At 48.5% G+C, this 26,964-nt stretch overlaps 1 protein-coding gene across 5 annotated transcripts in view; it reads right to left on the reverse strand.

The window, feature by feature from the left end:
- Nucleotides 1–1,466: 1,466 nt before the first annotated feature.
- Nucleotides 1,467–26,964, reverse strand: part of kmt2ca (lysine (K)-specific methyltransferase 2Ca) — a 42,667-nt gene continuing 17,169 nt past the window's right edge. For 4 of the 5 annotated variants that reach the window (XM_044103982.1, XM_044103983.1, XM_044103985.1 and 1 more), the window contains 38 exons: nt 26,473–26,926; nt 25,744–26,387; nt 24,291–24,521; nt 23,913–24,223; nt 23,666–23,841; nt 23,226–23,585; nt 22,843–23,147; nt 22,685–22,766; nt 22,082–22,459; nt 21,743–21,854; nt 21,596–21,662; nt 21,445–21,508; nt 19,463–19,695; nt 18,994–19,383; nt 18,770–18,877; nt 16,928–17,626; nt 16,601–16,849; nt 16,363–16,521; nt 16,123–16,284; nt 15,724–16,052; nt 15,468–15,643; nt 15,281–15,393; nt 15,076–15,213; nt 14,892–14,999; nt 14,721–14,819; nt 14,424–14,636; nt 14,213–14,337; nt 10,123–10,318; nt 5,302–5,511; nt 4,854–5,227; nt 4,308–4,420; nt 4,093–4,229; nt 3,876–4,003; nt 2,941–3,142; nt 2,753–2,869; nt 2,560–2,633; nt 2,368–2,476; nt 1,467–2,287 (listed from right to left, as the gene is read on the reverse strand). In XM_044103982.1, coding sequence (XP_043959917.1) covers nt 2,195–2,287; nt 2,368–2,476; nt 2,560–2,633; nt 2,753–2,869; nt 2,941–3,142; nt 3,876–4,003; nt 4,093–4,229; nt 4,308–4,420; nt 4,854–5,227; nt 5,302–5,511; nt 10,123–10,318; nt 14,213–14,337; nt 14,424–14,636; nt 14,721–14,819; nt 14,892–14,999; nt 15,076–15,213; nt 15,281–15,393; nt 15,468–15,643; nt 15,724–16,052; nt 16,123–16,284; nt 16,363–16,521; nt 16,601–16,849; nt 16,928–17,626; nt 18,770–18,877; nt 18,994–19,383; nt 19,463–19,695; nt 21,445–21,508; nt 21,596–21,662; nt 21,743–21,854; nt 22,082–22,459; nt 22,685–22,766; nt 22,843–23,147; nt 23,226–23,585; nt 23,666–23,841; nt 23,913–24,223; nt 24,291–24,521; nt 25,744–26,387; nt 26,473–26,926 — 8,238 coding nt within the window. In that variant the 3' untranslated portion in view covers nt 1,467–2,194. The remainder of the gene's footprint in view (nt 2,288–2,367; nt 2,477–2,559; nt 2,634–2,752; nt 2,870–2,940; nt 3,143–3,875; nt 4,004–4,092; nt 4,230–4,307; nt 4,421–4,853; nt 5,228–5,301; nt 5,512–10,122; nt 10,319–14,212; nt 14,338–14,423; nt 14,637–14,720; nt 14,820–14,891; nt 15,000–15,075; nt 15,214–15,280; nt 15,394–15,467; nt 15,644–15,723; nt 16,053–16,122; nt 16,285–16,362; nt 16,522–16,600; nt 16,850–16,927; nt 17,627–18,769; nt 18,878–18,993; nt 19,384–19,462; nt 19,696–21,444; nt 21,509–21,595; nt 21,663–21,742; nt 21,855–22,081; nt 22,460–22,684; nt 22,767–22,842; nt 23,148–23,225; nt 23,586–23,665; nt 23,842–23,912; nt 24,224–24,290; nt 24,522–25,743; nt 26,388–26,472; nt 26,927–26,964) is intronic. The other variant, XM_044103984.1, reaches the window with a different exon arrangement.

Consider the following 26,964-nt stretch of genomic DNA (forward strand, 5'->3'; position numbering starts at 1 on the left):
CACTTTGGATCATCTTCAGTCGCATTGATTATTGCAACAGCATCTTCACAGGTCTGTCCAACAAATCAATCAAAGAGCTGTAGCTGATCCAAAATGCTGCTGCTCACATTCTCACTAAAACCAGGAAGTTAGAGCACATACATAAATATTTGCTGCTGTTGAATCAACCTTCCAGAACTCTCAGGTCTTCTGGTTCTGGTTCTGCTCTGCATCCCCAGAAGCAGAACCAAACGAGAAACAGCATTCAGCATCTATGCGCCACAAATCTGGAACAAACTTCCAGAAAACTAAGAGCTGAAACACTGACTTCCTTTAAATCTCAACTATAAAACCACTAGAGTTGTATTTGAATTGTGATCAATTACAAATTTAATGACGGAACCTGACTTAATGTCGTGTTTTGATTGTTGATTCTATGTTGCATTGTGTTTTTGTGTTTGATTTGATGTAAAGCACTTCGAAATGCCTTGATGCTGAAATGTGCTATACAAATAAACTGATTGATCATCTGTGAATGATCATGAATGGCAGGGCACTTAGTGTTAGGGAAGATTTGCCATCAGTGTATCATTTGGATGGGGAAAATGTGTCTTGATGGACTTCCTGTCTGAGCAGGTTTTCCTCTAACACAGTGGTGGGAGGTGAGCGGCTACAGTAGTCTATTGGTTTCTACGGAAGCACGGATGCAAGCAGAGCTGCTATACACACTGAGATCTATCACTACCTAAATGAAAGGCACTTTAAGAAGGGTTCCAGTCATCTAGTAGTCCTGCTCCAGATACATCCACGGCTAACAGAGACAGTGGATGGTGTAGACTGCATTATGGGAAATATGCCATTTGGGAGGATTCACAAATAGTCCTAAATAGCAAGCACTTTAATTATGCTGGCTCCAATAGTCTAGTGGCTATTTACAGCCTTGAATTGAATGACTCCGGAACTGCAAAAAGGTGGGACGACAATTGGGTTGCGGGCTCCAATAGTCTAGTGGCTACTAAATTATACTGGGCAACAAGATTTCATTCTACCCTTTCATGACTTTTTCCATTTGTGAGGATTCACAAATACTCCCAAATGGCAGTTACATATTTTGCCATACAGGATCATCCAGGAATCCTCACAAATGGAAGGGTCGAAGATATAAGCACTATGAGCCCCAGTGATATACAACCTTGGTCATCAGGTTCTAGCATACATCAAAAATAAAATTTCATATTTAGTGTTTTAAAGGTTGAAATTGTGTTTTTAAGTTTTGCTGCTGTGCAGCAAATGATTTTCAATCTGCTTTTATCTGGCTGATTAAATAAGTTATAAAGTCAATTCACATATTTAGTTGCAAATAAGTTTGTTCCTTCTTTTTTAACAGTTGACCATGTCTGAACATCTGCAGAGATGAAGATGAATGACATGAACAGCTTTAGAACAGTTCATATGCAACAATTGAGTGAAAAAACACCAAGTTTCTCTAAGATGTAAAATGTTTTATTTTCTGTAAATGATTCTAAATCAGATTCACCATATTTTCCAGAAACATCACTTTGTTTACATCCATTAATAAAAAAACAGACAAGGCTTCATGTCATCTATCTGTACACAGCAGAGCCTGAATAAACCTCATATTTACACGGCAGCAGACACCTGCAGTCTAAACTCTGGGTGAAGTAACAGATGCCTGTCCACACACAGGAGTGGGGGGGCTCTAATATTTGTGTCTGACTTTTTACTTATGATACAGATATTTACACACTGTCACACTGGACCTCAAATGCACCGTAGTTTTAGAAAATAGCTTAATTCATTAATAAATACAAAAAGAAAAAATATCTCATTTTACAGGAAACTGATGAGGAGGAGGAAGAGGGGAGGACCAAGTGGTGGAATCAGGTAGGTTTGTGTGTGTCATTTTGTTTTAGTGCAAGTTAAAGGACGACACATTCGCTTATTTCAGTGGCGTTTACACTCACATTTAAAACCAATTTACAGTGAGGACCAGCCTCTTAGTAAGCTCTGCCCTGTCAGCACAGACTCCACCCACAACAGATTATAAATGTATTCCATTTGTAAATTAAGTATAAACTTTATTTCCTCTGATTTAATCAATCAGTTTTATTATGGTGTCATGGTAGCTCTGCCTATAGACCAGTGAAGATGTTATGTTAACTCCACCCACAGAGCACCAGAGGCCTCCTTGTTCTCAGTTCATCCATTTGCGGCAGTTCACGGCTCCACAGTGACACGGGATCTTGTGCTGGTCATCCTCCAGGTCAAACTTGTAGTCGTAGCATAGCTGAAGGGAGCAGAGCCAACATGATGAGCCAATCACAGTCAGGCTGCCTGATAATGGACAGATCGTTGCATCGACCCTACCTCCTCTCCTCTCTGAATGCGTCTGCTTGAGCTGATGATGATCTTGTTCTCCTTTTCCACCGTGACCACCTCAGTGATGCAGTTCGGAGCACAGGAGTGGTTGATGTACCTGTCGGTAACACAAAGACCCGCCCCATTCCCAGGTGAGCACAGAGCAGACGCTGCCAGCAGCTTCAGATCTCTGTCTCTTACCTTGCCGGTCCTCCGGTGATGGTTGCGTCGATCACATAGTCGTTGTCTATCCGAAACATGTACACGCCTCGGTTCTGCAAAGACCAGAACAGCTGATTTAGATGAGCTACAAGACCTGATTGGATGTGTGCTGGTCACAATTGACCAATCAGATCAGGAGAGCGACCAGGGTCAGGTGTGTCAGGTGAATGACCTGGGCCTCGTACAGCCTCTCCTTGCGGTTGGCGACCTCGCTCCTGATTATTGTCCCAATGTACTCAATGACCATTGTGCATTTCTCGATGTCTCTGGCAGCATACAGCCCCAGTCCCTGTAAACACATGCAGAGTCAGCAGCTGGCAATTGGGGAGGTGCCGTCGCCTCCTATCGGAGCAGGCTCACCTGGATGCCAGAGCGAGCCAGGTACACGTTGCTCTTCCACTCCGCCTTCATGCGGCGGTACTGGGCCGACTTGGAGTGGCGGCCCTGATGACCAGCAGCCACCGACTCGCCAGGAGACAAAGAGAGGACGCCGGGAACAAGGCCGACAATGGAGCCCACTGAGCCCTGACACCTGGCGGCCACACTGGTCAGCAGGTAAGGTCTGGGAAAGATAAGGCAGGTAAGACAGGTATGGATTCCTCAAGGTTTTGGGCCAAACATCGGTTTCTGGTCGCTCCAGACTGGTTCTGAACCTTTGGACCTTCTGTGGTCACATTAATTCTGGATGTTCTCATCATGTAAGAAATCTTCCAGCACTATGATGAAAGCCAGACATCACTAATACTGTAGTAATTGATATATTATTAAATTAATCAGTGCAGCTTTTTCAGCAACGGGCTCGTGCCTCACTATGTACAAATCAGGAACCCTGGTTCTGGTTCTCCTGGCTCTGTCCAGAATCAGAAATCGAACACCAGAAGACTTGGAACTACTTAACAAGCCCAACCCCCACAAAGTTTGCTGGCTCCACCTGGAAGTAATCAGGAACAGGAAGTGATGTCAATACAAAGTGTGCGCTCATAAGTTGGACCCAATGTCCTTTGGGAGGTCGGCAATCGACAGGCATTTACATATGAAGCTGATCTCATCCCATCTTATCTACCTCAGCAAAGGTATTCTGCTGCTCTGCAGTGAGGTTTGACCATTAGCCCGGCCCACTGGATCACGTCTGCATGCTAGACATTAACAATAGTTGCCCTACCCTTGCCAACTCAGAAACTTTCTTGCAATTTTTTAACATTTTAGACAATTTAATTTGTCCAATTAATCTTTTTTTAAGATCAGTGATCGCAAATGGACCAGAAAATTGCGATCAGTGCAGCTCTACTCGTTACCTCTTGGCCTGGCAGGCCTTGGGTTCAGAGCGAGCCGAGCCGGACGGGTTGAAGGCCAGAGGCCATTCCATAAGGGGATTCCTGCCGTAGCGAAAAGTGTAGCGCTCACACGCCTCGACCCCCGGCAACTGGAGGGAGAGAGATGTGGATAGGGTTAGTGTGTGTGTGTGTCACTGTCGGGTATCTCTGTCTCTGTGCGTCTTTCAGTTGGACCTACAGACTCAATGATCCGGGTCACGGCAGATGTCTTCAGGCCGAACAGTTCCTCTCCTTTCAGGTAAACAGGAAATAGCTTCAGAGTCCCGCTGCAGCTCCTCATCTGGGCCACCGCCTCCAGAACCTGGGCCCACGCCGCTGCACACAGTCAGGTCGAAGCGAGTCAGAGGGAGTCAGAGAGTATACTCACCTGCTCCTGGTTACCGTGGTGACTACCTGTAGGCGTGGCCCCCGTCAGGACGACGTCGTCGTGACCTTTCTCTACCACCTTGACCTTGAACAGCGGCCGGGCTTCATGCTCCTCGATGTAGCACAGGTACTTGCAGCGTCTGCGGGTGGAACCGTTCATTAGTCCCGATCCAGAACCTCCAGAAACTTAAGGACTCCACTGAACCAGAACCAGCATAACTATGACTGCTCTTTATTTCTGGCCTGGTGTTCTCACTCTGACAGAATCATGTTTTCTGCTGTGACTATGAATAAAACAGAAAATCGCCCATCTAAAATCAACCCATGTTTCTGTGGCAACCGTTTCGTTTGTAGATCTCTCACATTAATTTATGAAATTATTTAAAAACTTAGCTTTTATATATTTATGTCTTCTTTATTAAAGTTTCTCTAAAACATTTAAAGCTGCAGTAACTTTAATCGTTTTATATATTTTATTACAGTCACCGCTTTGATACGAGACAGAATTGAGCTACTACACCTCATCTGCACCGATCAAAAAAACCAGAGCAAGGGGGCAAGTCTAACCCTCACCTGTTGCTGTAGCGCATGCTCCAGTAGAAGCGGTTGGCATGGTAACCGACTGGGAAGATGGCAGCCTCGTTGTGGAAGGCATCCATCTGCTGTGGGAGGAGCCTGCCAACGGCGCGGAACAGCAAGCTGCCAACACGGAAGGTGTGCTGCCGCTCGCCCCGCTGCACGACAGCGGCGATCTGCCGCGCCTCGTCCCGTTGCACAAAGACTCGTCGAAATACGGCAAAGCAACGCAGCTCCGAGTCATACGGGTCGGCGCCAGGATTGGGGTCGGAGGTCGGGCCAGGCGTGGAGAAAGGGGAGGAGCTGGATGACCTGTCCCCGCTCACAGAAATTGTCCTGGGCTTATGGAGGTAGCACAGCATGGTCTTATCCTGTCAGACACAGAAAAGCGCTACTGAGCATGCTCAGACTGCTCAGGTGATTAGGGATTGCTGAGATTGGGTACCTTGAAGAAGGTGCAGTGGGCCTGCAGGGCACAGGTGAAGTGATAGGTGTTGGTGCAGCGGAGCCGGTTGCAGCCGGTTGTGGCGCCGCTATGGCTGCAGTGGGCGCAGCGGACCGCCAGGCCCCGCCGCAGCGCCAGCTCTACATTGATAAGTGCGCCCGCCTGCGTCTCGTACACCTCGCTGGACCACAGAGCGCAGTTCAGGTGCACCTGCAGAACATACATAGGTTAAGTATGTCACTACGGTTTTATGAATCCCTACAGACCACCAGAGGGCGGAGCTGAAAGCAATGAATGTTCCCTTCGCGCTTGCGCCATTCGAGCAATAATATCAACAGAGTCACACCTGTCATATATAATAATTAATCAGCAGCTGTACAGACTGATGTCATCCAAGGCTCTGTTCCAACCAAATCTTGGAGAATACAAGGATTCTGAGTGACAGAGAATCTCTGGTGATCATCCACGATTCATAGAGCTTTGGAGCGTGACGTCACTGCTCTAGGCGGAGGGGTCTGAGCGCCATCTTGTGAGGCAATATACATAACCGACAAAATGACTCTCACAGATATTTTGAATTTTTTTAGTCTAAGTTACTTAAAATTATTTAGCAATGGTTCTAACTTGCTGCATTATTGGATGCAATGTCCGATCATACGACTGAAACGGTAAAAAGATGGAAAATGGACTTTCGTTTCACTTTTTTCCTGCCTGTAAACAACAAGGAGGCTAAGCTAATGGAGCTAAGCTATCAGTGCTAACAAAAAGAAGACGAATGTTCTGGGTATCAGCGGTGAGACGTCCTGATTAGGGGTTGAACCAATTAGTCGACTAGTTGACTCTAGGACGTCTCGCGAGTTTTTACATTTCATGTCGACTAGTCGCAGTCATGTGATTGCCGGTGGTGACAGCCTGTGCTGATCTGACAGCACAGTAAACATCACAAGACACAAGAAAAATAAGTTAATACATTAGTTTAAATGATATGTAGATGGATGCATAGGGTTAGGGTTTTTATCATGTTGACGTTGACTAGAAAATATCTTAAATGGTTCAATCTGCTGAGTCAGCAGAGCTTCCTGCCGCGCATCGGGCGGAGGAGAAGCAGGTGGTTTCGTTGAATTCAGCTGTAACCAAACGGGATCCGTTCATAACAAGTTTGGCTTGTGATGTTCCAAAAGCACCATGTAGTCAGTGTGATCATTTGACTCCTATAGTAACTATCCAGAGATCATCAGCATCAGCCGGTGTTTAGAAAAAAAAAGTCAGACCCGACTTTGTGCAACAAACTTTTCCCCGCTGCTCACGAAGAATGATCTGTTTATTGCTCTTTTAATTCTCCATAATAGACTTAGTAAAAGCAGGAGAAGGGGAGTGTGTGTGTGTGTGTGTGGGGGGGTGTCAATATTTGCCGTGAAAATAGCTAATAAAGCCTCAAGTAGTTGTGAAGGGTTTTTGCGCTTACGTCACTATGACGTCACCGCGACTAGTCGACATCGACTCGACTATTATCATGATGTAGTCGACCTTAAAAAATATGTAGTTGTTCAACCCCTAGTCCTGATGTCACGTTCTCCAACATCCCAAGTTATCTACCAGTTTGCTCCAGACTTGTCCATTCTGGTGAGTGTCTAAATTCACTTTGTTGGTGTTGGTCATAATGTTTTGCTATGATTTTGTCCAGGTGACTCATGTTCAGTTGAGTTCATTTCAGTGGGTGAACCTTGTTCAGGTCAGGGTGATATTTTTTATGTAGTTTAGTCCGAGTTTTGTCAGTGGACATCGAGGTTATTCCATTATTGTGAATTAACTATTTTACTAATTTATCAAATTTACAGTATTAATACTGATGTGCTGCGACAGACTGGCGACCTGTCCAGGGTGAACCCCGCCTCTCGCCCGGAACGTTACCTGGGGATAGGCACCAGCAACCCTCCCAACCCATTAGGGACAAAGGGTGATTAGATAATGGATGGATGGATGGATGGATGGATGGATGGAATACTGATGTGTGTTCTGATATCTCCTCTTCAAGACAAACCGACGTATGAAATGGATCAGATCAATCCAGACTGAATCTGGGTCACTGCGAGGTCAACGCCACAACATGAGACCGACATGAGGGTCAATTAAAGAGGCGATGCAGCGAAACCACGATGGATCAACAAGTTACAGAGACTGTTGTCATGACAACACAGTGGAGGCTGGAGAAGAGGAGGAAACCCCAGGAGAAGAGCTCAGCAAGGCTGCAGAGGAACAGGAACCATTTGTGTTGAAATAAATGTGTTCAGTTGGAAGTGGCTGTTTTCTCTCATTTAATCATTTAATGTGCTAAAAATTCATCAAACTTTTGATTCAAGATCTTCAAGTTGCTGTAAACAGGTGATGAAATGAATCACATTTCAAGTAAAAATTTGATATTTAAAATATTTCAGGTAATAAACATGCATGTAATGAAATATTATATTTTAAATAAACATTTTATGTGGTTAAAGTAAACAATTATATAATCAGACATTTTGCAGTAAACATTTAATTTAACAATCAAACCAGATGAAAGAGCCCATCTTTAAACATTTAATGTGTAATTAAACATTTCAGGTTAATAAAGGTAAATATTATGAAATAGATCAAACTTTAAGGAAATATTTGTTGTATTTAACATGTTTCAGGTAAGAAGTGAACATGGAATGAAATAGATCCTAGAATTTTATTAAATTGAACATTACAGCTAACAAATGTGATGATTATCTGAGGTAATACATTTTATGAACATTTAAAAAAAATATTTTTAAATATAAAATTTGTTAAAAAAATTTTAAAAAGGGGTCAAAATGTAAAAGATGAGTGTGCTTCATCTACAGACTAGTAGACCAATTTCACACTGATTTTTGAGTTAAATCAGTGTGAAATACACTGATTTAAATAATTTTAATATTAAAATTATTTAAAATATTGAATATGAATTTAAATTTTAATAGAGGATAGTGTGCCTCGTGTAATAACATGAATTAAAATTTTTTGTATCAGTTGGTCACAAGGCAAGCCATTTATTTACAGGAGTGTTTGGTTCTGAAATTGACGGCCCCCGAACCTCCGAGGCTTGAGGAGGGAGCAGTAGAGAACAACTGGCCGGAGTTAGAGTTCATAAATCGGATCAACCTTGAGCTAAACGCCCCTTACTCCATGGAGCGCGAAAATCCAATATCCAACTTGAAAACAACTTCACTGCGGTCGGTAACACAATGACAACGCTGGAATAAAGTTTGTTTTGGTCTGTGGCCTCAAAAGATGGAGCCGAACGACTGCGCGAGACGTAAACGTCACACGCAGTGACGTCAGGTCCAAAGCTCTATTGATCCATAGTTACATGTGCAGCTTTGTTCTATTTCAACCCTGTTGACTGCCAGAGTGCAGTGCTGGAAGCACTGAATGACTCATACCATCGATGTCATAAGGAATCCTGAGCACATCTGTGGCCCAGACGATTCTTGCAGAAGAACCTGATCCAGAGGACGATGACTTGCTGTCTAATTTGCCGTGACTGAACGCTCCATTCAAGCACTTCCAAGGCAGCCAAACTGAACAACTCCCCTGGCACCACAGGAACACTATGGAGGGTGCTAAGGCATTTTTCAGTCGATGTAGACTGTGCCAGTCAAAACAGTCAGCAAGACTGAACTAGAAAGCACAAAGGCCTGAAGCGCTGCATCATTAAAGCTAATGGCTGGAGTCGCCCCACTGGTGTCTTGAAGGAATGCAGAGAGCGAAAACATGAGGTGTGCCAAAGAATTGCCAAAGCAGGCAACCTGAGGTCCACCGTTATAAGCTTACAGAGGAAGTCATTTGTATCACAAGATTGAGCCCACAAGCACCAAATACCACAATGTAAAGCTTCATCTGGTGTCACAATGAAAAACAGGAGGTTCAACTGCAGGCATATGATTCACGCCTGCCTTGACCGACTCAAGCATAGCTGCCAACACCCAACCATCTGTGGAGAGGCGTGAAAAAGCTCTAGTGTCCCACCAGCAAGTATCCCTCAGGGACTACCTGGACCTGACTTCTTCACTTGTGGGATGTGCAACTGCAGCTGTTTTAAGGCCAGACCCATGATTTCCCGCATAGAGCTGTCACCTGACACTAATACACTCTAAGACGAAGAGCGTGAACCAGTCTCCGAAGCATAAGGTGACTGTGCCACCTCCTCGCTCCTGATATTTGAGGGGCAGAGGCAGTAAAAGTCAGTACATCCTTCTCCACAGTCAACTCAGGGTTAGGGTGTGGAAGAGAAGCATCCAGCTGGCAAGCCTGAAGAAAGGATTTCACTCCTGCCAATTCTGCAGACAACTGCTCAACACTTGTGAAACAGCTTTGATCAGACTTAGCTCACCTATACTTAGATGCAACCACAGACACGGTGGCCTGTCCAGTACATGGAGCGCCTAGGCGTAGCCACCTACCCAGAAGAAGCCGTGAGTTGGGAGAGGAGGCAATAACGCTGTCGTCATTAACAAACAGCAGAATTTCTTGAGTGAAGATCAACCTGTCACAGCCCCAAAGAGGGCAACACATCAATACTCCAGTCAAAAGAGAATCACGCATCAAACGACCGTGAAATGATCCAAGATCCACAAGGCTGATGTCATGCAAAATGAAGCGCATGCGAAAAGAAGAACAGAACCTCGGATGACGTCAGACTACACAGCTTCAGATTGATCATCCGATATGTCACAGGTGTGACTGTTGATATTACTGCTTGAATGGCACATGAGCAAAGGGAACATTCAGTGCTTTCAGGTCTATAGCTGCAGAACTCACCCAGAGGTCCAGGTCCAGGTTGAGGAGCCGGGCAGGGCCGTCCGTCAGACCGTCCCCCTGCTGATGGCAGAAGCAGCACTTACGCTGGTCTCTAGGCAGCGGGTCGGGACGCAGGCATGCTCCAAACTCCTTCAGAAGCTCGTCTACTTGTTCTTCTGTCGGAGTGGCACCCGCCTCGTTAGCAACACGGGAACCCCTAAGATGGAGACAAAGGGAATAACAAGGATGAGGGACCTGGACAGGTCCAACAGGAACAGAATCAGAGCATTCCCTGCAGTGACCAACATGGCCGACACCTGTGGGTGCTGTGGTGGCGCAGGGGCAAAGCACAACCACATAAAGAGTCCTTAGTCTCATAACGGTGATCGCAGGTTCAATTCCCGGCCTGGCGATATTTGCTGCATGTCTTCCCCCCTCTCCCATTACCCTGTTTCCTGTTGAACTACTTTCAAATAAAGGCCATTAGAGCCAACAAAACATTAATATATATATATATATATATATATATATATATATATATATATATATATATATATATATATAAAATTCCTTCTCACCCACATGGTGGTGATTCTTCGTCCTCTTAGCTCGGGTCCTCTACCAGAGGCCTGGGAGCTTGAGGGTTCTGCGCAGTATCTTGGCTGTGCCTAGGACTGCACATTTCTGGACTGAGATGTCTGATGTTGTTCCTGGGATCTGTTGTAGCCACTGTTCCAGTTTGGGGGTGACTGCCCCGAGGGTCCCGATGACCACAGGCACCACTGTGGTCTTCACCTTCCAGGCCCTCTCCAGTTCCTCCCTTAGGCCCTGGTATTTCTCTAGTTTTTCATGCTCCTTTTTCCTGATGTTGCAGTCACTTGGTATTGCCACATCCACCACAACGGCTTTCCTCTGTTGTTTATCCACCACGACTATGTCTGGTTGGTTCGCCCTCACCATTTTGTCTGTCTGGATCTGGAAGTCCCACAGGATCTTAGCTCGGTCATTCTCCACTACCTTCGGGGGTGTTTCCCACTTTGATCTTGGGGGTTCCAGTCCATATTCTGCACAGATGTTTCTGTACACTATGCCTGCCACTTGGTTGTGTCGCTCCATGTATTCTTTCCCTGCCAGTATCTTGCACCCTGCTGTTATGTGTTGGACTGTCTCAGGGGCCTCCTTGCACAACCTACACCTTGGGTCTTGTCTGGTGTGGTAGATCTGGGCCTCAATTGCTCTGGTGTTTAGGGCCTGTTCCTGGGCGGCCATGATGAGGGCCTCTGTGCTGTCCTTCAGTCCAGCTTTTTCCAGCCATTGGTAGGACTTTCTGATGTCAGCCACTTCGTTATTTGCGGTGGTACATCCCATGCAGGGGCTTGTCCTCCCATGATGGTTCCTCCGCACCTCAGGTTCTGTTCCCCATTGTTTGAGACATTCACTGAGCACATTGTCTGTTGAGGCTTTGTCCCTGATGTATCTATGGATCTTGGATGTCTGCCTTGGATAGTGGTTCTCACACTCACTAGTCCTCTGCCTCCCTCTTTGCGGTTCGTGTAGAGTCTCAGTGTGCTGGATTTGGGGTGGAACCCTCCGTGCATTGTTAGTAGTTTCCGGGTCTTAACATCTGTGGCCTGTATCTCCTCCTTTGGCCAGCTAATTATTCCTGCAGGGTACCTGATTACTGGTAGGGCATAGCTGTTTATTGCACGGATCTTGTTCTTGCCATTGAGCTGGCTTCTCAGGACTTGTCTTATTCGTTGGAGGTATTTGGTTGTGGCTCTTTTTCTTGTGATCTCATCAAGGTTGCCATTTGCTTGTGATATTCCCAGGTATTTGTAACCTTCCTCTATGTCTGCTATTGTTCCTTCTGGGAGTGGGATCCCTTCTGTGCGGATGACCTTCCCTCTCTTTGTAACCATCCGACCACACTTCTCTAGTCCGAATGACATCCCAATGTCCGTGCTGTATATCCTGGTGGTGTGGATCAGTGAGTCTATGTCTCGCTCGCTCTTGGCATACAGCTTGATGTCATCCATGTAGAGGAGGTGGCTGATGTTGGCTCCATTCTTGAGTCGGTATCCGTAGCCAGTCTTGTTGATGATTTGGCTGAGGGGTTCAGGCCTATGCAGAACAGTAGCGGGACAGCGCATCTCCTTGGTATATGCCACATTTGATGGATACTTGTGCAAGTGGCTTGCAGTTGGCTTCAAGGGTGGTCTTCCACAGCCCCATTGAGTTTGCAATGAAGGTTCTCAAGGTTCTGTTGATGTTGTACATCTCTAAGCATTCGATGATCCAAGTGGCATTGAGTCATAGGCTTTCTTGTAATCAATCCAAGCCGTGCACAGGTTGGTGTGTCGGGTTTTGCAGTCTCTGGCAACTGTGTGGTCTACAAGGAGTTGGTGTTTGGCTCCTCTGCTATTCACCCCGATGCCCTTCTGTGTCGTGCTCATGTATTGATCCATGTGTTTGCTTATCTTAGCCGCTATGATGCCTGACATGAGCTTCCAGGTTGTGGAGAGACAGGTTATTGGTCGGTAGTTAGATGGGACCGGGCCCTTTGTTGGATCCTTCTGGATCAGGATTGTGCGCCCTTCAGTTAACCATTCAGGGTGGTTCCCGTTCTGTAGCAGCTGGTTCATTTGGTCTGCCAGTCGCTCATGTAGGGCAGTCAGTTTCTTTAGCCAGTAGGCATGGATCTTGTCTGGCCCTGGTGCTGTCCAGTTCTTCATACCTGAGACTCTTTCTTGGACATCTGCCACAGTGATGGTTACTGGATTTTGCTCAGGGAGTTTGCTGTGGTCATCTCGTAGAGAGATCAGCCACTTTGCATTGCTGTTGTGGGACGCCTCCCTTTCCCATATGCTTTTCCAGTATTGTTCTGTCTCCAGCCTTGTTATTCCCCTGCCACTGAGAGTACACTTTAGCTGGTTGGGTGGAGAAGAGCCTGTTAATCCTTCTGGATTCCTTCTCCCTTGTGTATCTCTTTAGGCGGCTGGCCAAGGCCTGGAGTCTCTGTTTGGCAGTTTCGAGTGCTTCAGGTATGTGCATCTGGCTGTACTTCTTGGGTATTGGTCTTTTTGTTGTTCCCTTATGGAGCTCTGATAGTTGGCTCACTTCCCTCCTTGTTGCCTTGATTTTACTCTCTAAAATCAAGTGGGTATTTGTTATTGTCATTGTTATTCTTATAGCCAAGCAACTCAAGGATCACTGATGCTGCGTTGTAAATCAGCTCGTTGGTTTCTGTTATGGTATTGGTAGGGATTGTTCTCACTGCTGCATTCACATTCTCAATGAGACTTTCTGATGGTATTTCACTCAGCCGTTGTAATTGGCGCCGAGGAGGTCTGTCTGTCATTCCTGCCATGATTCTATTTCTCAGAATAGAATCAGCTCTGTTTCCATCATTGTGGCTGCATATTCCCTCTCTGGGCGGGGGCTTGTAGTTAAGCCCCGCCCTCTCTGACATCCAGGTTCCTCCTTTTCGCCGTAGCGTTTGTGTTGTACTTCGTCAATCTCAAGCTGTGATAGTAGCTGCCGTTTGCGGATGTTGGAACACTGAGCTACTAGCTGTTTAGCACTTAGTGTGGACTGGGGATGTCGAAGTAACCATTCCTCCCTCAGTCTTTGCATATAGCCCCTCCGATCGGGGCTACTTGAGTAGTAGCATTCCAACAGATCCAAGTTTTCATCTCTTGCCCATTTCCGCTTCGTTGTCCGCCTCGTTGTTCCAGTAGCCCATTTATCATCAAGGTGCTCTGGTTCCCCAGCACCTGACGCAGACCTTGTTTGGCCGGGCGACGTCTGAGCCGGCATGTTTCCTTGCTTCTTTGTGTCTCTCATGTTATGAGGTAGGCTGTAGCTCGAAGGATCTTGCCTAAGGACCCAGACAGGATAGCGCCCTTTTTTCCGGTTTCGACCTGGATTCGAACCCGGGTCGACCGGGTGAAGACCCGCTGACTTATCTATTGAGCTATCCTGCCAGCTATATATATATATATATATATATATATATATATATATATATATATATATATATATATATATATATATATATATATATATATATATATATATATACATATACATGGCCAACATCTCGAACGCTTACCTGTTGAGAGTGATGCTGAAGCTCCAGCGTCTCCACCGAGAAATCTTCATCTTCTTCAAATTTTGAGGACACACAGAGTCATCACCTGACACGGTCCGTGGACGGGGCTTTAGCTTGACTTTGACCTGTCAAACAGGGAGAAGTATCCATGAGCCACCTGGTGGCAAGGAACTTGAAGGTTTAAACTGGTTAAACTGGGGATCAGTCTCACCTTGAGGCTGTCGGGGTGGAGCCTAGTCTCCATGGTAATAGCAGACGCAGGTGGAAAGGCAAGTGGTGGTGAGGAGGAGGAAGGAGAGCAGCAGGAAGAGTCGGTGCGTGGGAGAGAATGGACAGCAATGGAGGACATGTTGTTGGCGTACTGGTGCTGTGTTCTACTGAGAGGAGTCGAGCTAGAACCATCCAGAAGCACCGGCACCGCAGGCTGAGGACACAGACAGACCAGTGCATGATGGGAAGCGCAGAGCGTAAAGAGGCTGGTTAGCAGAAACCTGACAGGCTGGGTTACCTTGAGTCTTGCAGAGCGATTCTGCTGCTCTGACTCAAATAGAGCAGAGCAGGTTGGACTGCAAAACACCAAACCGGGTACGTCTCTGGACTCACCATCCTGCAAGACACACTTCCTGTCACTTCCTGTCTTACTCTGCAACTCCATCGAGCCCCCTCCGCCCTGGCTCACCTTTCTATAGTGAACTCCGTTTACCAGCAGTCTTTTGCAACGGCTGCAGCAGGGGGGCGAGTTTCTGGCAGTAGGTGGCGCTCTCTGCAATCTGGCTGCCGCTGAACCCTGAGAACACATGGAGAGGTCAGCAAGCAATGTGACCCTTGGACCCGGACGGCTAAAATCACCAAGGATCATTGACCTGCAACATCGGCACACGCACTCCTGCCAGCAGGGCCAGGTTGCTCCGCTCTAGTGCCGGCGCTCGGCTCAGCTGGTAGTTGATGGGGCCGGGTACCCTGAGGAGTGCCGCCACCGCCGCCATCACACCCGGGACGTTCTGCAGATGGACTCAGGTTAAATGGAACCGCTCTGGTCAAACAGGCCACTCACTGCTGGACACTCACCTGAGAGGCGGCCGGGTTCAGAGTGATCGCTATGGTAACCAGGTCTGTGCTGGAGCAAGTGGACTGCACTTGGAGATGTGGTTCTGTCTTCACTTCCTGTTTCACTGAAAAGCCTGAAAGCAGATGGAAGAACTAGTCAACAGGTGTGGAACCCAATAACTCAGGTAAGTAGCTTCAGATAGCTGACCTTTGCCCCAGGTGCAGGGAATGATGGGTAATGTAGGTGAAGGGCAGGGCGAGGGCTGCTCCAGCTTGATGAAAGACAGGTCAGGGTACCTGCTGACCTCCATGTCCACCACGCTCTCTGGAGATGAGGACGGGACAAACCCCTCTGGACTGTGGCACTCCAACGACTCCTGAACCCTGGGAAAGCCCATGAAGACAAAAACCACTAAGTGCATGAGCATGTTGCACAAGTAGAACTCTGAGGGGGCGGGGTTTACCTGAGCTCCTCTTGGTTGTTGTGGGGCGGCGTTGGCAGGGATGCAGGGACATCTACGGTCTTGGAGGCGTGGTTTAGATTGAGAAGCTCATCATCTTTGTGCTTAAGAGTTGGCAAGCCTGTCAGTGAGGGGGAGAACAAGGAGCCGTCAGCACAGATAAAGACTTTTGCATCCCAACACAGCACCTGAAGCTCACCTTCCTGCTCGCTCAATTCCTTCCTGGTCAGCTCCTCCATCGTGGCAAAGCCGTTCACCATCTTCTGTCTGCTTACAGGTGGAGGAGTGGGGGGCAGAGATGCCGGAGGTGTGGGGGGGTTACTGAGGTTGTTCTGAAGGAGACGCAGCACATAAGTGGAGAGCAGGTGTGGTGTGGTGTCAGTGTGGGGCGCTGCAGCGTACCTTATAGACGAGTTGGGAGTAGAAGTCTGAGGCGCCATCCAAAGAGGCATTCCCAAAGGAGCCTCTCAGCAGGGAGTCTCTGCCTATAGAGGAGCTGCCATATGGGGGGAAGAGGCTCAGGTCTACACCCAGGATGGGCTCCATGAGTGGCAGCACTGACAGCTGAGGAGAGGACCAGAAGGTCAGCAGATAGATGGCATGAATTGAGACAGGAGCTTCAGGAAGGAGGTGGGGCTCTACCTGACTCAGCTGGGTCATCAGTGAGTCAGAGGAGGAGCTCTTGTCTTCATCATCCTCCTCCTTCCTCCTCCTTTTGGACTTGGACGGAGCTCTGTCTTTGTCAGGTAGAATCAATCTCTTGGTGCGCTTAATTTTCTTTGGGCCGTCCACCAGTGGCACCTGGTGGATGCAAAAAACCTCAGCACAACACACAACATTCAGAGGACTTGTTATATCTGACCTGCCACTGATTACTTACCATGTTGCCACGGAAACCTGGTTCATCTTCTTCCTCGGATCGCACGCCGTCATTGGACAGTTGCCGGTGTGCAGCCGGCCTGGAGGGAGTCGTCATTGTTACGGGCGACGTTTTGTCCCTCAGAAGGTGTCGGAGCAGCTCCTTCCCTCCATCTCCCCCGTGAGAGGCGGGGGAGGAGAAGCAGTCTTCCCCAGCCTCCTCTACCTTCACAGGGATACCCCGGCAGGGCCGCGCCTCCATCAGCTCCTCCTGCAGGTATAAATGGTTTATCAAGTCCAAGGACTCCGCTTTTCTCTACAAGCAAGCAGAAGGATTGCAGTTACTGACCTTGACTTCCAGGCTGCCCTCAGACACAGGGCCTCTGTGCTGCCTCTCTATGTCAGGTGAAGAAGCCAGGCCGGAGAAGGCAGTGTCTGGTTGGTGGGTGGGTGTAGAGCAGGACTTGTCTGAAAAAGCCGGAGTGGGTGGAGCTGTGATATCAGAGTGTGGCGACAGAGGAGTTCTGGCTCCTTCCTCAGCTCTGTTCGATCTCCTGTTCTTTGGTTTGTCGTCAGGGATGATATCAGCGAGGGAGGCAAGGCCTCCAGAAGAGGAATGGGGGTGTGGGGTCAATGGTGAAGACGAGGAAGAGTCGTGTCCCAACAGGTGAGGAGTGATCCCCGCTGGACGTGGCAGTCCCAACATCCTGGGCCTGAACTGGAGGCTGCCTCGCTCTGCGGCAACATCAGGATGGAGAGCTACGGTGGGGGTGGCCCTGGGGGGCAGGGAACCTCCTGGGAAGCCTTGGTGCAGGATGGCGCCCCCGGTACGTCCTTGGATCTGATGCCTGGAGGCCGAGGAGGAAGGAAGGAAGCCCAGTCCAGGTTCGGTGCTGCAGAATGCTCCCTGAGACAGACGATCCTCGCTGCTGACCTGTCCAGCTCCTCCACCAGGAACTGGTCCGCGTTTCCCAGGAACACCGTCTGCTCTGGACCCGCAGAGGTCCTGCTGGTCCAGACTCCACTGCAGAGCGCGCCGACGCTCCACCTGAGAAGAAACCGACAAAGAAGACAGGAAGTGACAACTAAACAGTACAAAGACAACTTTTGAACTGCTGCTTCTGCTTCTCCAGTTCTGGTCGGTGTATGATAGGTTTTATGTTAATTACAAATATAAATACTTAGGACTCTAAGATATTGTGTGTGCTTTTAAGTGATGTTAGCAGCAGAGAGCGTGCCAATTTGGGGAGCAGATGGCTTGGAGATAAGAGTTGACACCTACCAGGAAAGTACATCAAAGACTAAGGGTCAAAGTTTTATGACCTAGAGGGACACGAGAACTGAAGTTTGCGAACCACAGGGGGTCGGGAGATGATCCAGAGAATCTCGGGAACTGGAAATACAGGACGACAGCATTGTTTAAGAAGATACTTGTGACTGACTGTTGACAGCTGTGATTTCTGTTTGCCACACCTTCCATGCAAATGATTTGTTTTCCCCCTTTGGGGGTTGCAGCGTCCAATGTGATAGGGATCCTGAATGCAATAAAAAGAGAGGAGCAGGCAATGTGTTTTCAGAGCAGTAAGAGATTGTAACTGAAAACACATCTCTGTCTGTTCTCCTCGCGAGTACAAAGAATCTAACTCTCTCGTCTTTCTTGTGTTTGTTTAATTTGTCTTTAATAGGTGTTTAAACCTGACAGTATGCAAAAGATTAAATTGGGCTGAAAAAAATCCAACTCTACTATCAAGAACATAATTTCAATCCGACTTGGTTCGATTATCAGCATTGGATATAGATCTAAACTCTAGTTTGTTCCCAGATCCCAGACAGTGACAAAAGTTGTATCCAACATAACCACAGTTCACAGAAACACCACTAGGTGGTTTGTTTTGGGGTAAAAAGTAACCTTGTGGGTTAGAACAGTGAACGCTATGCAGACAGAAGACCCAAACTCCAAAGTCCTGAATGAAAAAAAGCCTGCAGTTCGAAGGTGATCAGTACAATCGTGTTCTCAGGTTCTCCTGACTGAAACCCTCTCATATTCAAGATGTGTTGAAAGATACTAATGTTCAGCCTAATTTCTGTTTGCATTTTCAGATGAGTTTATTCAAATATTTTCAGGAGACGAAGGGATTTAATTGCAGCATGACCTCCACCCACTGGCGCCACTTCCACGCCATTCTGTTACCTCCTGCATCAGCTGAACCCTCTGCCGCTCCTGCTGCTCTCTCAAGCGCTCCCTCCTTTCACGCTCCAGGAAACCTTCGCTGAACGGGTTGTTGTCATCAAATTTCACCTGCAGAAGAAAATGGCAGAAGGTAGCGCCAGAAGGCTCCAAACACATCCTTTGAACCGTTCGATAGAATCTACAACTAAAAATTATTTCCCAACAGGATTTGCTCTGGCTGGTACCTGAGGTGTGGTTCCATCCCCTGACGCTCCATTGGCGCCCCCTAGGGAGCCCTGGGGGGTAGTTAAGCCTGGTGTTGGGGTGGTCAGGACTGGCTTCATGGGCAGAGTCGTTTGGATGAGAGGGGGGGCCCGGGGACAGTTAGGCAGGTTGGGGGGCATGTGGGCTGGAAGCTGTGGAAGCATCCTCTGACCCATGGGAGGACCAGACCCTGGAGTCCAGCCTGAGGGGATGTTTGGATGGTGACCTGGAGCAGCGCCGCCCAGGCGGGGCTTAAGGGGGACCAGGACTTGCCCCAAGGGCATCTGGGGGGGCATCTGCAGCATCCTCTGAGGTTGTTTGGTCCTGTAGTCTTCAATCAGTTCAGTGTGGTCCTTCTGCTGCTTCCGGATCTGAACAAGTTACACACTGAGTCACATCGAGCCTGAGCAAGTCACCCATAGAGTCTGTGGTCCAGGTGAGTCAAGTTACCTGCTCCAGCTGTTTCTGGACTGCCCCCTGCTGTTCACTGATGTACTGCAGCTGGGCTGCATCCTCTTCAGCAAAGGCTCGGCCCGCCCTCTTGGCCGTTCTCTGCTTCGCTGAAAGAGCCTTCTTGGCCTTGCGGTGAGCTGCAATCTGGTCCTCTAGGAGGCGCTGCTGCATCTGCAGGAGCTGCTGTGTCTCACCTAGCCACTCCTCGTATTGCTGCCTCTGAGACTCATCTGAAAAAAAAAAAGGTTTGGAGAATGAACAGCTGACTCTGCCAATCAGTGTTAAATCGTGTGTTTGGGCCTGGAGGGCCACTGTCCAAAACACCTGAATCATTTGACAGAATTAGCTTCTCAGTGCAGTCCGGTTCTCCAGTCCTGCTAATGACTTCCTTACTGATTCAGCTGTGTGGCATCAGAGATGTATCTAAAGGTGCCAGGACAGGCCTGGAGTTTGACATGTGCAATAAGTGATTCATTTAAGAGAGGGTTTAAAGCACACACTGAACATGAGACCCAGGTTTAGGTGTATTAATAGCACCAGGTACACATCCAGGATGGTTGGGACAAGTATCCCATTTGCAACATATTACTGCTGATCTGCTGATCAGGTCTCCTAAACCCTTTGATCTCACACATGATTTCTCCATGAACAGCAGAATCAGCCTCTGCAGAACCATCCTCCTAAACTGACCTAAACTGGAGTCAGAACCAGTGGAACCACTGGACCAATGAGGGAAATATTCTGGGCTAAATATCCATTCATCTGAAGGTCAACGTTCTCTATAGATCGTTTAGGAACAGATATCAGCTGCACAGTAAGTTCCTCATGGATCCCTCTACACAGGTTCTAGAGACTAGGGAACTATTTCAAACTGGGAATCCAGAGTCCTCAACAGGTTCTTATAATTGATTTAAATAAAAGTGTCTCTGCCAGGTTGTGCATGTGGGTCCCCAGGGGTTGTTGTGGGAGAGGAAAGTGTAGAAACTTCTCATAGTGACTGAAAAACAGGTGGGATTAAAGGCTCCATGCAACAGATCCTGGAGGGCAAATGCCAGACATCTCTCCTCAACAAGGAGGCCTCTTGATTCACTCCTTTGGGGTGAAGGAAGCAGCAGCATTATGTCTCAGGAAAGGAGCAGCAATGCTACTGCTGAGAAGAGCCAACAAAACATGTCTACTCTAACCAGCCTTTTGTTTTTTGAATATAACAGCAGAGTGTCACCCAGGAAATACTGGGTCAAACAGGTGTATAATACTGGGTTACAAAAAACATTTTTTGAAAGTTTTCTCTTTTTTCAACATATTTAAGACTAGGGTTAGTTAGGTTCAGGAGGAAAATAATGTTCTCCAACATTAATGAAATGATACAAACTTGGATTTCTGCAAATTGTCTAAGAAACGCTGAGTAGGGTAAGTACATGTAAATTGAACATTTTGTTCTCCATCTCTGTTATGTCCTGGTGGAATGTTTCCTGCTCATCAAGCATTGGTACCAGATTCTCAGGAAACTGATCCATATCCGAGAACAAGTCATACATTTTGATGCTCATGTTGCATCAGGTCACATAGTTCAGAAAGTTGACCCGATTGAGCAAAACCAATGTGATTTTTTATTTCAACATATCAAAATTACCTTAAAAAAGTTGAAAAGCCCCAGAGAATTTTTGGCTGTTGACCTGTGTAATCTGAGGATGCGGGCTGGATAAGAGATAAGTGGTTGTGTCTGGAAATGTGTGCAGTCTATGATTAGATGGAGATGAATCAAACTGTGACAGTACGGTTCCAATATGGCCTGGTAGTTAGCACACATGGCCAAAACTAAAACTTATCCTAGAGTCAGATTAGCTTTCCACTATCATGGTCCTCATGAGCACTGCAGTTCTCCAAAACTGTGGCCCATCCTTTCTCTACATCTACCACATAAAAAAAAAACGTAGAAAATAATGATCAGATTGACTGATTTGTGTCCCGATTCTCACTGATGAAGCCGGGTCCAAAGCTGGGAGGGTTGCGGCACATTAGTTGAGGGGTTAACTTCCCGTCCTGACAGAAAGAAACATTTGTTTAGAGGGCAAACTGCTTGGATGAAACTGCTTGGACCTGCCGAGTCGTTGCCCACAAGCTGCATACCTGTCCTGGTAGGTGAGGAATGGGAGGAGTTGCCTCAGGACCTGGGGCTCCTGGACTCTGCTGGAACCTGTGATTACAGAGTACACAATGAGAACCATGGTTCACAAAACCCAAACCCTGGAAAGTTCAGATGAGATCATTCAGTACCTGTTGATGACCATTGGGTTCAGGCCCAGGGGTCCCTGACTCATCACCCTGTTAATACCTTTCAGAGCCTGCATCTTAGCCTTCATGATTGGGTCAGAGATGGACTCAAAATCTGTAAAACCCAGAACCAGATTGAGTTATGAAGACTAAGAGCCTAAAGACATGACTCCTGAGAGTCCCAAGACTGTCAAGATAGCGATCATGTGACGGAACTAAATGGCTCTCTGGTCAGATTCTGCTTCTCATTCTGGTTGGATAGCAGTAGGTGTAGGAGACCTCAGAAATCTCTGATTTTCTGGCCTGTTACAGCTTTATGGTCTGAAAGGGTTTTGATCTTACCCATGTCGGAGACTCCAGACTCTGAGCCAGACTTATGTTGGATCAGGGCCTGCATCTGTTTCTGCTGCTGCTGCTCCTGCCGCTCCTGGTCCAGAAGCTCCTGCAGGAGGAGTGGCTGCTCCTCCAGCAGGAGAGGCCTGGACTTGTTCTGGTTCTGGAGGGAGACCTGGTTCTCAGGAAAGCTGACCGAGCTCATGCTCTGAGTTTCAGTGCCTAGATGAGGAGGATGGTTCTGGGGGTTTAAAAGTCGAGGCTGAGGAGGTTGGGTTGATGGAGATTGAGGCATGGTGGGGGCATCCTGAGGAGCAGGACCGGAAGGAATCGGTTGGGGGATTGGTGTGGGTCCAAATGGTTTATGGTGGAAGACGGATGATTCCCCTGGGGACAGAGGAGATACAATTCAGTCATATGCTTCAATTGTTTTGACTGTTACAATGGAATGGTCTACTTGTCCACCTTATTTCAAATGTTGAAGTTAGTCTTGTTATGTAGAGGCCTAAGTTTATGTAAATGATACTTTGAGAATCAATACAGATAAAATAAAGATTTCAAAAAGACATATCCTTCAAAAGCTGAAGAGATAGGGGTGGTCACTGGGTTTACCTGGAGTTATTAGAGGGTGGACAGAGGACAAGGTCTGGGCTGGGACTGGACAGGAAACCAAACCAGAGTCCTCCAGCTTCTCCTGTGGAGAGTTGAAGGTAGAAATCATTCATCAACTCTGTGATTGGTTCAGCATGATAAAGCAATCAATGACCTACCTTGATTAGAAGGGCAGAGTGAGCTCCTTGAGGCCTGTTTGAAGAGTGACCTTCAGTCTTCTGAGAGTCCTTCAATTCCTGTTTTGGCTGACCCAGAAAATGGGCGGGGCTTTCCATTTTCCTGGCGGGTCGGCTCCCCTCCCGGTCCTCTACCGGCTCCCCAAGGTCCAGTTCTTCATTGAACATGTCTTTTTTGTCCTCCAAATTGAGCTCTGGGTCAGCATAGGCAATCAGGTCGAACTTCCCTGTCAGCAGGAAGTCATCCAGGTGCAGATCATTCGAACCCAGGTCCAGGTCTTCTTTACCTGTGGCAGAACCAACCAATGTGAATACTAACTTTAGACTGGTTCTGGGGAACTTATGGCAGCCTGTGGTCTTCCTACCATCCTCTGGGTCCAGATTCAGATTCAGGTCCACCAGATCCTTGACCTCCACGTCTTCCAAATCCTTTACAGCAGAGTCCTCTCCCTCTAAGTGCTCCTCAATCCCCTCAGATCCTGGGAGAGCAGAACCCAGGTGCTGCTGCCCCAGCCCTGCCTCCCCCATCTTGACTGGACCCGGACGTGGCGCAGTGGACTGGGAGGGGTCTCTGGTGGGCGAGGCTTCCTGTAGCTCTGAAGGCATCGGTGGGGGAAAGGGCAGCCTTAGACGATTCTCTGGGGGGCGGTGTCGGAGCTCGATGTAGGGCATGACGCCGTGCTGCTGAGGAGGAGGAGGTCGCTGGACAATGAGTTGGGGAACACCTGTGGAGGTAAACATGGGGAGACATAAACTTAACACTTTCCGGACTGGAACAGGGCCCTATTCGGTCAGCAGTTCAGACCTGGCGCCATGTGTGTTGCTGAGTTGTGGGGCATCAATGACCGAATACTGGTGAACTCTGCTGGCACAGGCCTCCTCATTTGGACCAGGTTCCCTTCCATGGAGCCGAGCCCCACAGCAGGACCAAAGGATGGACGTGCTGAGGGGTCCTGTAGGGATCCATGAGGAACACCAGACCTGGAAAGAGGGACACTAACTGTGACGGGGACAAATCTGACAGTTGCAGGTCTGGCTCTCACTGTTCCTACCTGACAGCTGGTCCTCTCAGGAGGTTTTGTCTGGGGAGGGACGCCTCGCTGGGATGAAAGCCACTCATCTCCTCGCCTGGAAGACATCCCGTAAACCCAGGAGTCAGAGGTCTCACTGTACCAGGGTACGGCGGTGGAGGGCGTTCAAATGGGTCTGGAGGAGGGGCACTGGAAGAGTCCTCAGCAGACCAGCTGTGAAGGGTGCCACTAGAACCAGCAGGTCCTGAGGTGGGTTCCAGCAAACCTTTCTCCTGGCGTAAGGCAATCTTTTGGTGCTGCTGCCGGAGGATATGCTGCCGGAGCCACAGGCGCTGCATGGGAGAACCAGAGAAACATCAGAAATCCAAAGATGACCAAAATGAGAAAGATCTGTCCCACCTGTTGTAGTTTCTCCTCAGAGTCTCCAAGCTGAGGCAGCATGCTCCTCCCTCCATCCAGAGAGGACAGGTCACTGGTTCCTGACATGCTGGTCGTTATGAGACCCTTCTCCAGAGGATCCTGACCTGTTGCATGGACGACTCCCTTCTCAGGTGTCGCAGGGTGCTTCGGGGTCAGGCTGCTGCAGGTTCTGAGCAACGACTCTTGTCTGCTTCCTGGAGACTGTTGAAACTGTTCAGAGAAGAGGCAATGAGGAAATATGAAGGTTCCCTGGTTCTGTTTTATCTCCAACTAGCAACAGAAGGCCAAGAAGATCTTTGGTCCATAAAACAACCATGTACAGGAGGACAGAACGTTTGGATTCTCTTTGGACCTTTACAGCATGCAGCAACCTCTTAGGTCTTCAACTCCAGGCCTCAAGAGCCAGTGCCCTGCAGCTTTTAGACATGTCTCTGCTTCAACTCACTTCAGTCCCATAGTCAGGTCATCAACAGAACTCCAGAGAACCTGATTGAACACTGAGGTGATTCGGCCACTCAGGTGTGCTGGAACACAGACGCATCCAGAGGTTGCAGGACTCCAGTCCTCAAGGAACAGAGTTGAAGATTCAAGTTCACAGTGAAATGGAGGCAGAGGCAAAAGATTTGAATGGATTAAGTGCAATACAAGTACTATTTAGCATTCAGTGGACTCCAAAGTGCTTCACACTACATATAGTCATTTATACACTGGTGGTGATGAGCTACTGGATAGTAGCCACAATTGTCCAAGGGTATTCTGGCAGAGATGAGGCTGCCATGTACCGACAGCACCTGTTGGGCACTCTCACCACCTTCAACAGGCATGATGGATGACAGGTCTTGCCAAGGACACAACGACAGAGAGGGAATCAAACGCCTTCCATTGTAGTCACCATTGCCACACAGGGGGTTTCATACCCGAGGTGTCCGGTCCTCTCTCTGGTCCAGGTTGTTTGTGACCGGGCCAGAAATCAAGCTAGCATGCAAACCAGAAAAACTGAACAGACTCCCTATTCCACTTGGTCTTGGTACAGTTCCACACAACCTCTAAAGCGGTTAGAATTAGGGATCACGGTGTGACCGTGACCACACCGTGATCCAACACACCTAGCAGGTAAGTGCTAAAAGCCTGAGCTGAACCCCTTCCTCTTTACATTGCATTGTGGGATGTGCTTAGCACCTTTAGGTAGAGGTAGACACCCTTATGTGATCCTAGTTTTCTTCTAATGGTCTAAGGAATGTTTGGTTCACAGCTCAGCTGCTTCCCATAGATAAAATCTAAAGAAAATCTTTATGAACTTTGTGTTTTTGCTGCTTGAGGTCTGAAGATGATAGATTAGGATGTCACATCCAGAAAGACCAGAACACTGATTTAGATTTGGTTCTCCAGACACAGAGATGTATCTGCACAAAGAAGCTAGAGAGGTTGTTACCTTGGGGGCCCCCATCTCTGCCATCAGTCCAGGACCCAGAGGGGAGGAAGCTGACGCTGTAGGCGGGGCAGTGAGGCTCTCTGCCAGGGTCTTCTGAGCCCTGGGGGCAGAGGGCAGCTGCAGATATGGCTCAGGAGGGGGGCGAGGCGTCCCCACAGACTGGGGGAATAAATCGACGTTTCGCTGAGACCCCGGGGACCGTGGGAATCGTTCAGAGGAGCGGGGCGTTCCTGGATTGGAGGGATAAGAGTCCAGGCTGGATGGTGACGGTTGACTGACTGGGTCCGCTCTCAGTCCTGTGGGCATGGCAAGGTAGCCGCAGTCAGAGTGAGGGTGTGGTGTACCGGGTGTCTGAGGGTCCCTGAAAGGGTCAGGGGAGGGCCGTGAACCTGGGGCGTCTCCCAGCTGGGGTGTCCCCGAGGCATAAGGGCTGCGTTGGGGGGAGCCCAGACCTGACACCGGGCTGTTGGGGAACCCCAGGTCTCTCCTTCCCGTTGCCTCCTGGTGTGGGGGCATGGGCGCTTTAAACACTCCACCCTGGCTCGTCCTCTGGCTAGAGTCCCCCGCCCGGACGGATCTGAGAGATTGGTCGGGGGGAGAGCTGGAAGAGGGGATCACCATGCCGGCCCGACTTGGTGGCAAACCTGCAAGGAGGACAGAGGATGTTAGGAGAAGACAATGGGGGGACAGCTGAGTGGAACAAAGCAGAGGGCACAGGGGAGGACCTACCGGAGGCAGACAGGTCAGGGGACAGTGCAGGGGAGCCATCATGAGCGGGGGAGACGCTGAGGAAGCCGAGGCGCTGAGGATGACGGGGACCTGCTACTTTACTATATGGGTCCCAGGGTGAGGAGGGGCGGGAGGAGGAGGGGGAGAACATCTGGGGAGAAGATGGTGGCTGGTGGAGGGGGGAGGAGCCCAAAGGGGAGTGAGGGAGTGAAGAGAACCCAGAGGGGGCGGGAACTTGAGGTCTGAGGAAGACATCGTCCAGTGTCCCCACATCCTGCGGGAGGTTCTGCCTGCTCTGCGTGGCGTTGCTCCCGGCAACATGCTGGTGGGCGGGGCCTTCTGGGGACAGACGTCCTGACTGGCGGAGCTGCTGCTGCCGCTGCTCGTTCTTCACCTGCTCCAGCTTCTGGGTTGCCTCCATCTTGGCCAGCTGCTTGCTCTTCTGTCGCATTATCTGAGTAGAGCAGCAACCAATGAGAGACTTCCCCCTCA

This window comes from Gambusia affinis, linkage group LG21 (assembly GCF_019740435.1).
Source record: "Gambusia affinis linkage group LG21, SWU_Gaff_1.0, whole genome shotgun sequence".
Classification (NCBI taxonomy): domain Eukaryota; kingdom Metazoa; phylum Chordata; class Actinopteri; order Cyprinodontiformes; family Poeciliidae; genus Gambusia; species Gambusia affinis.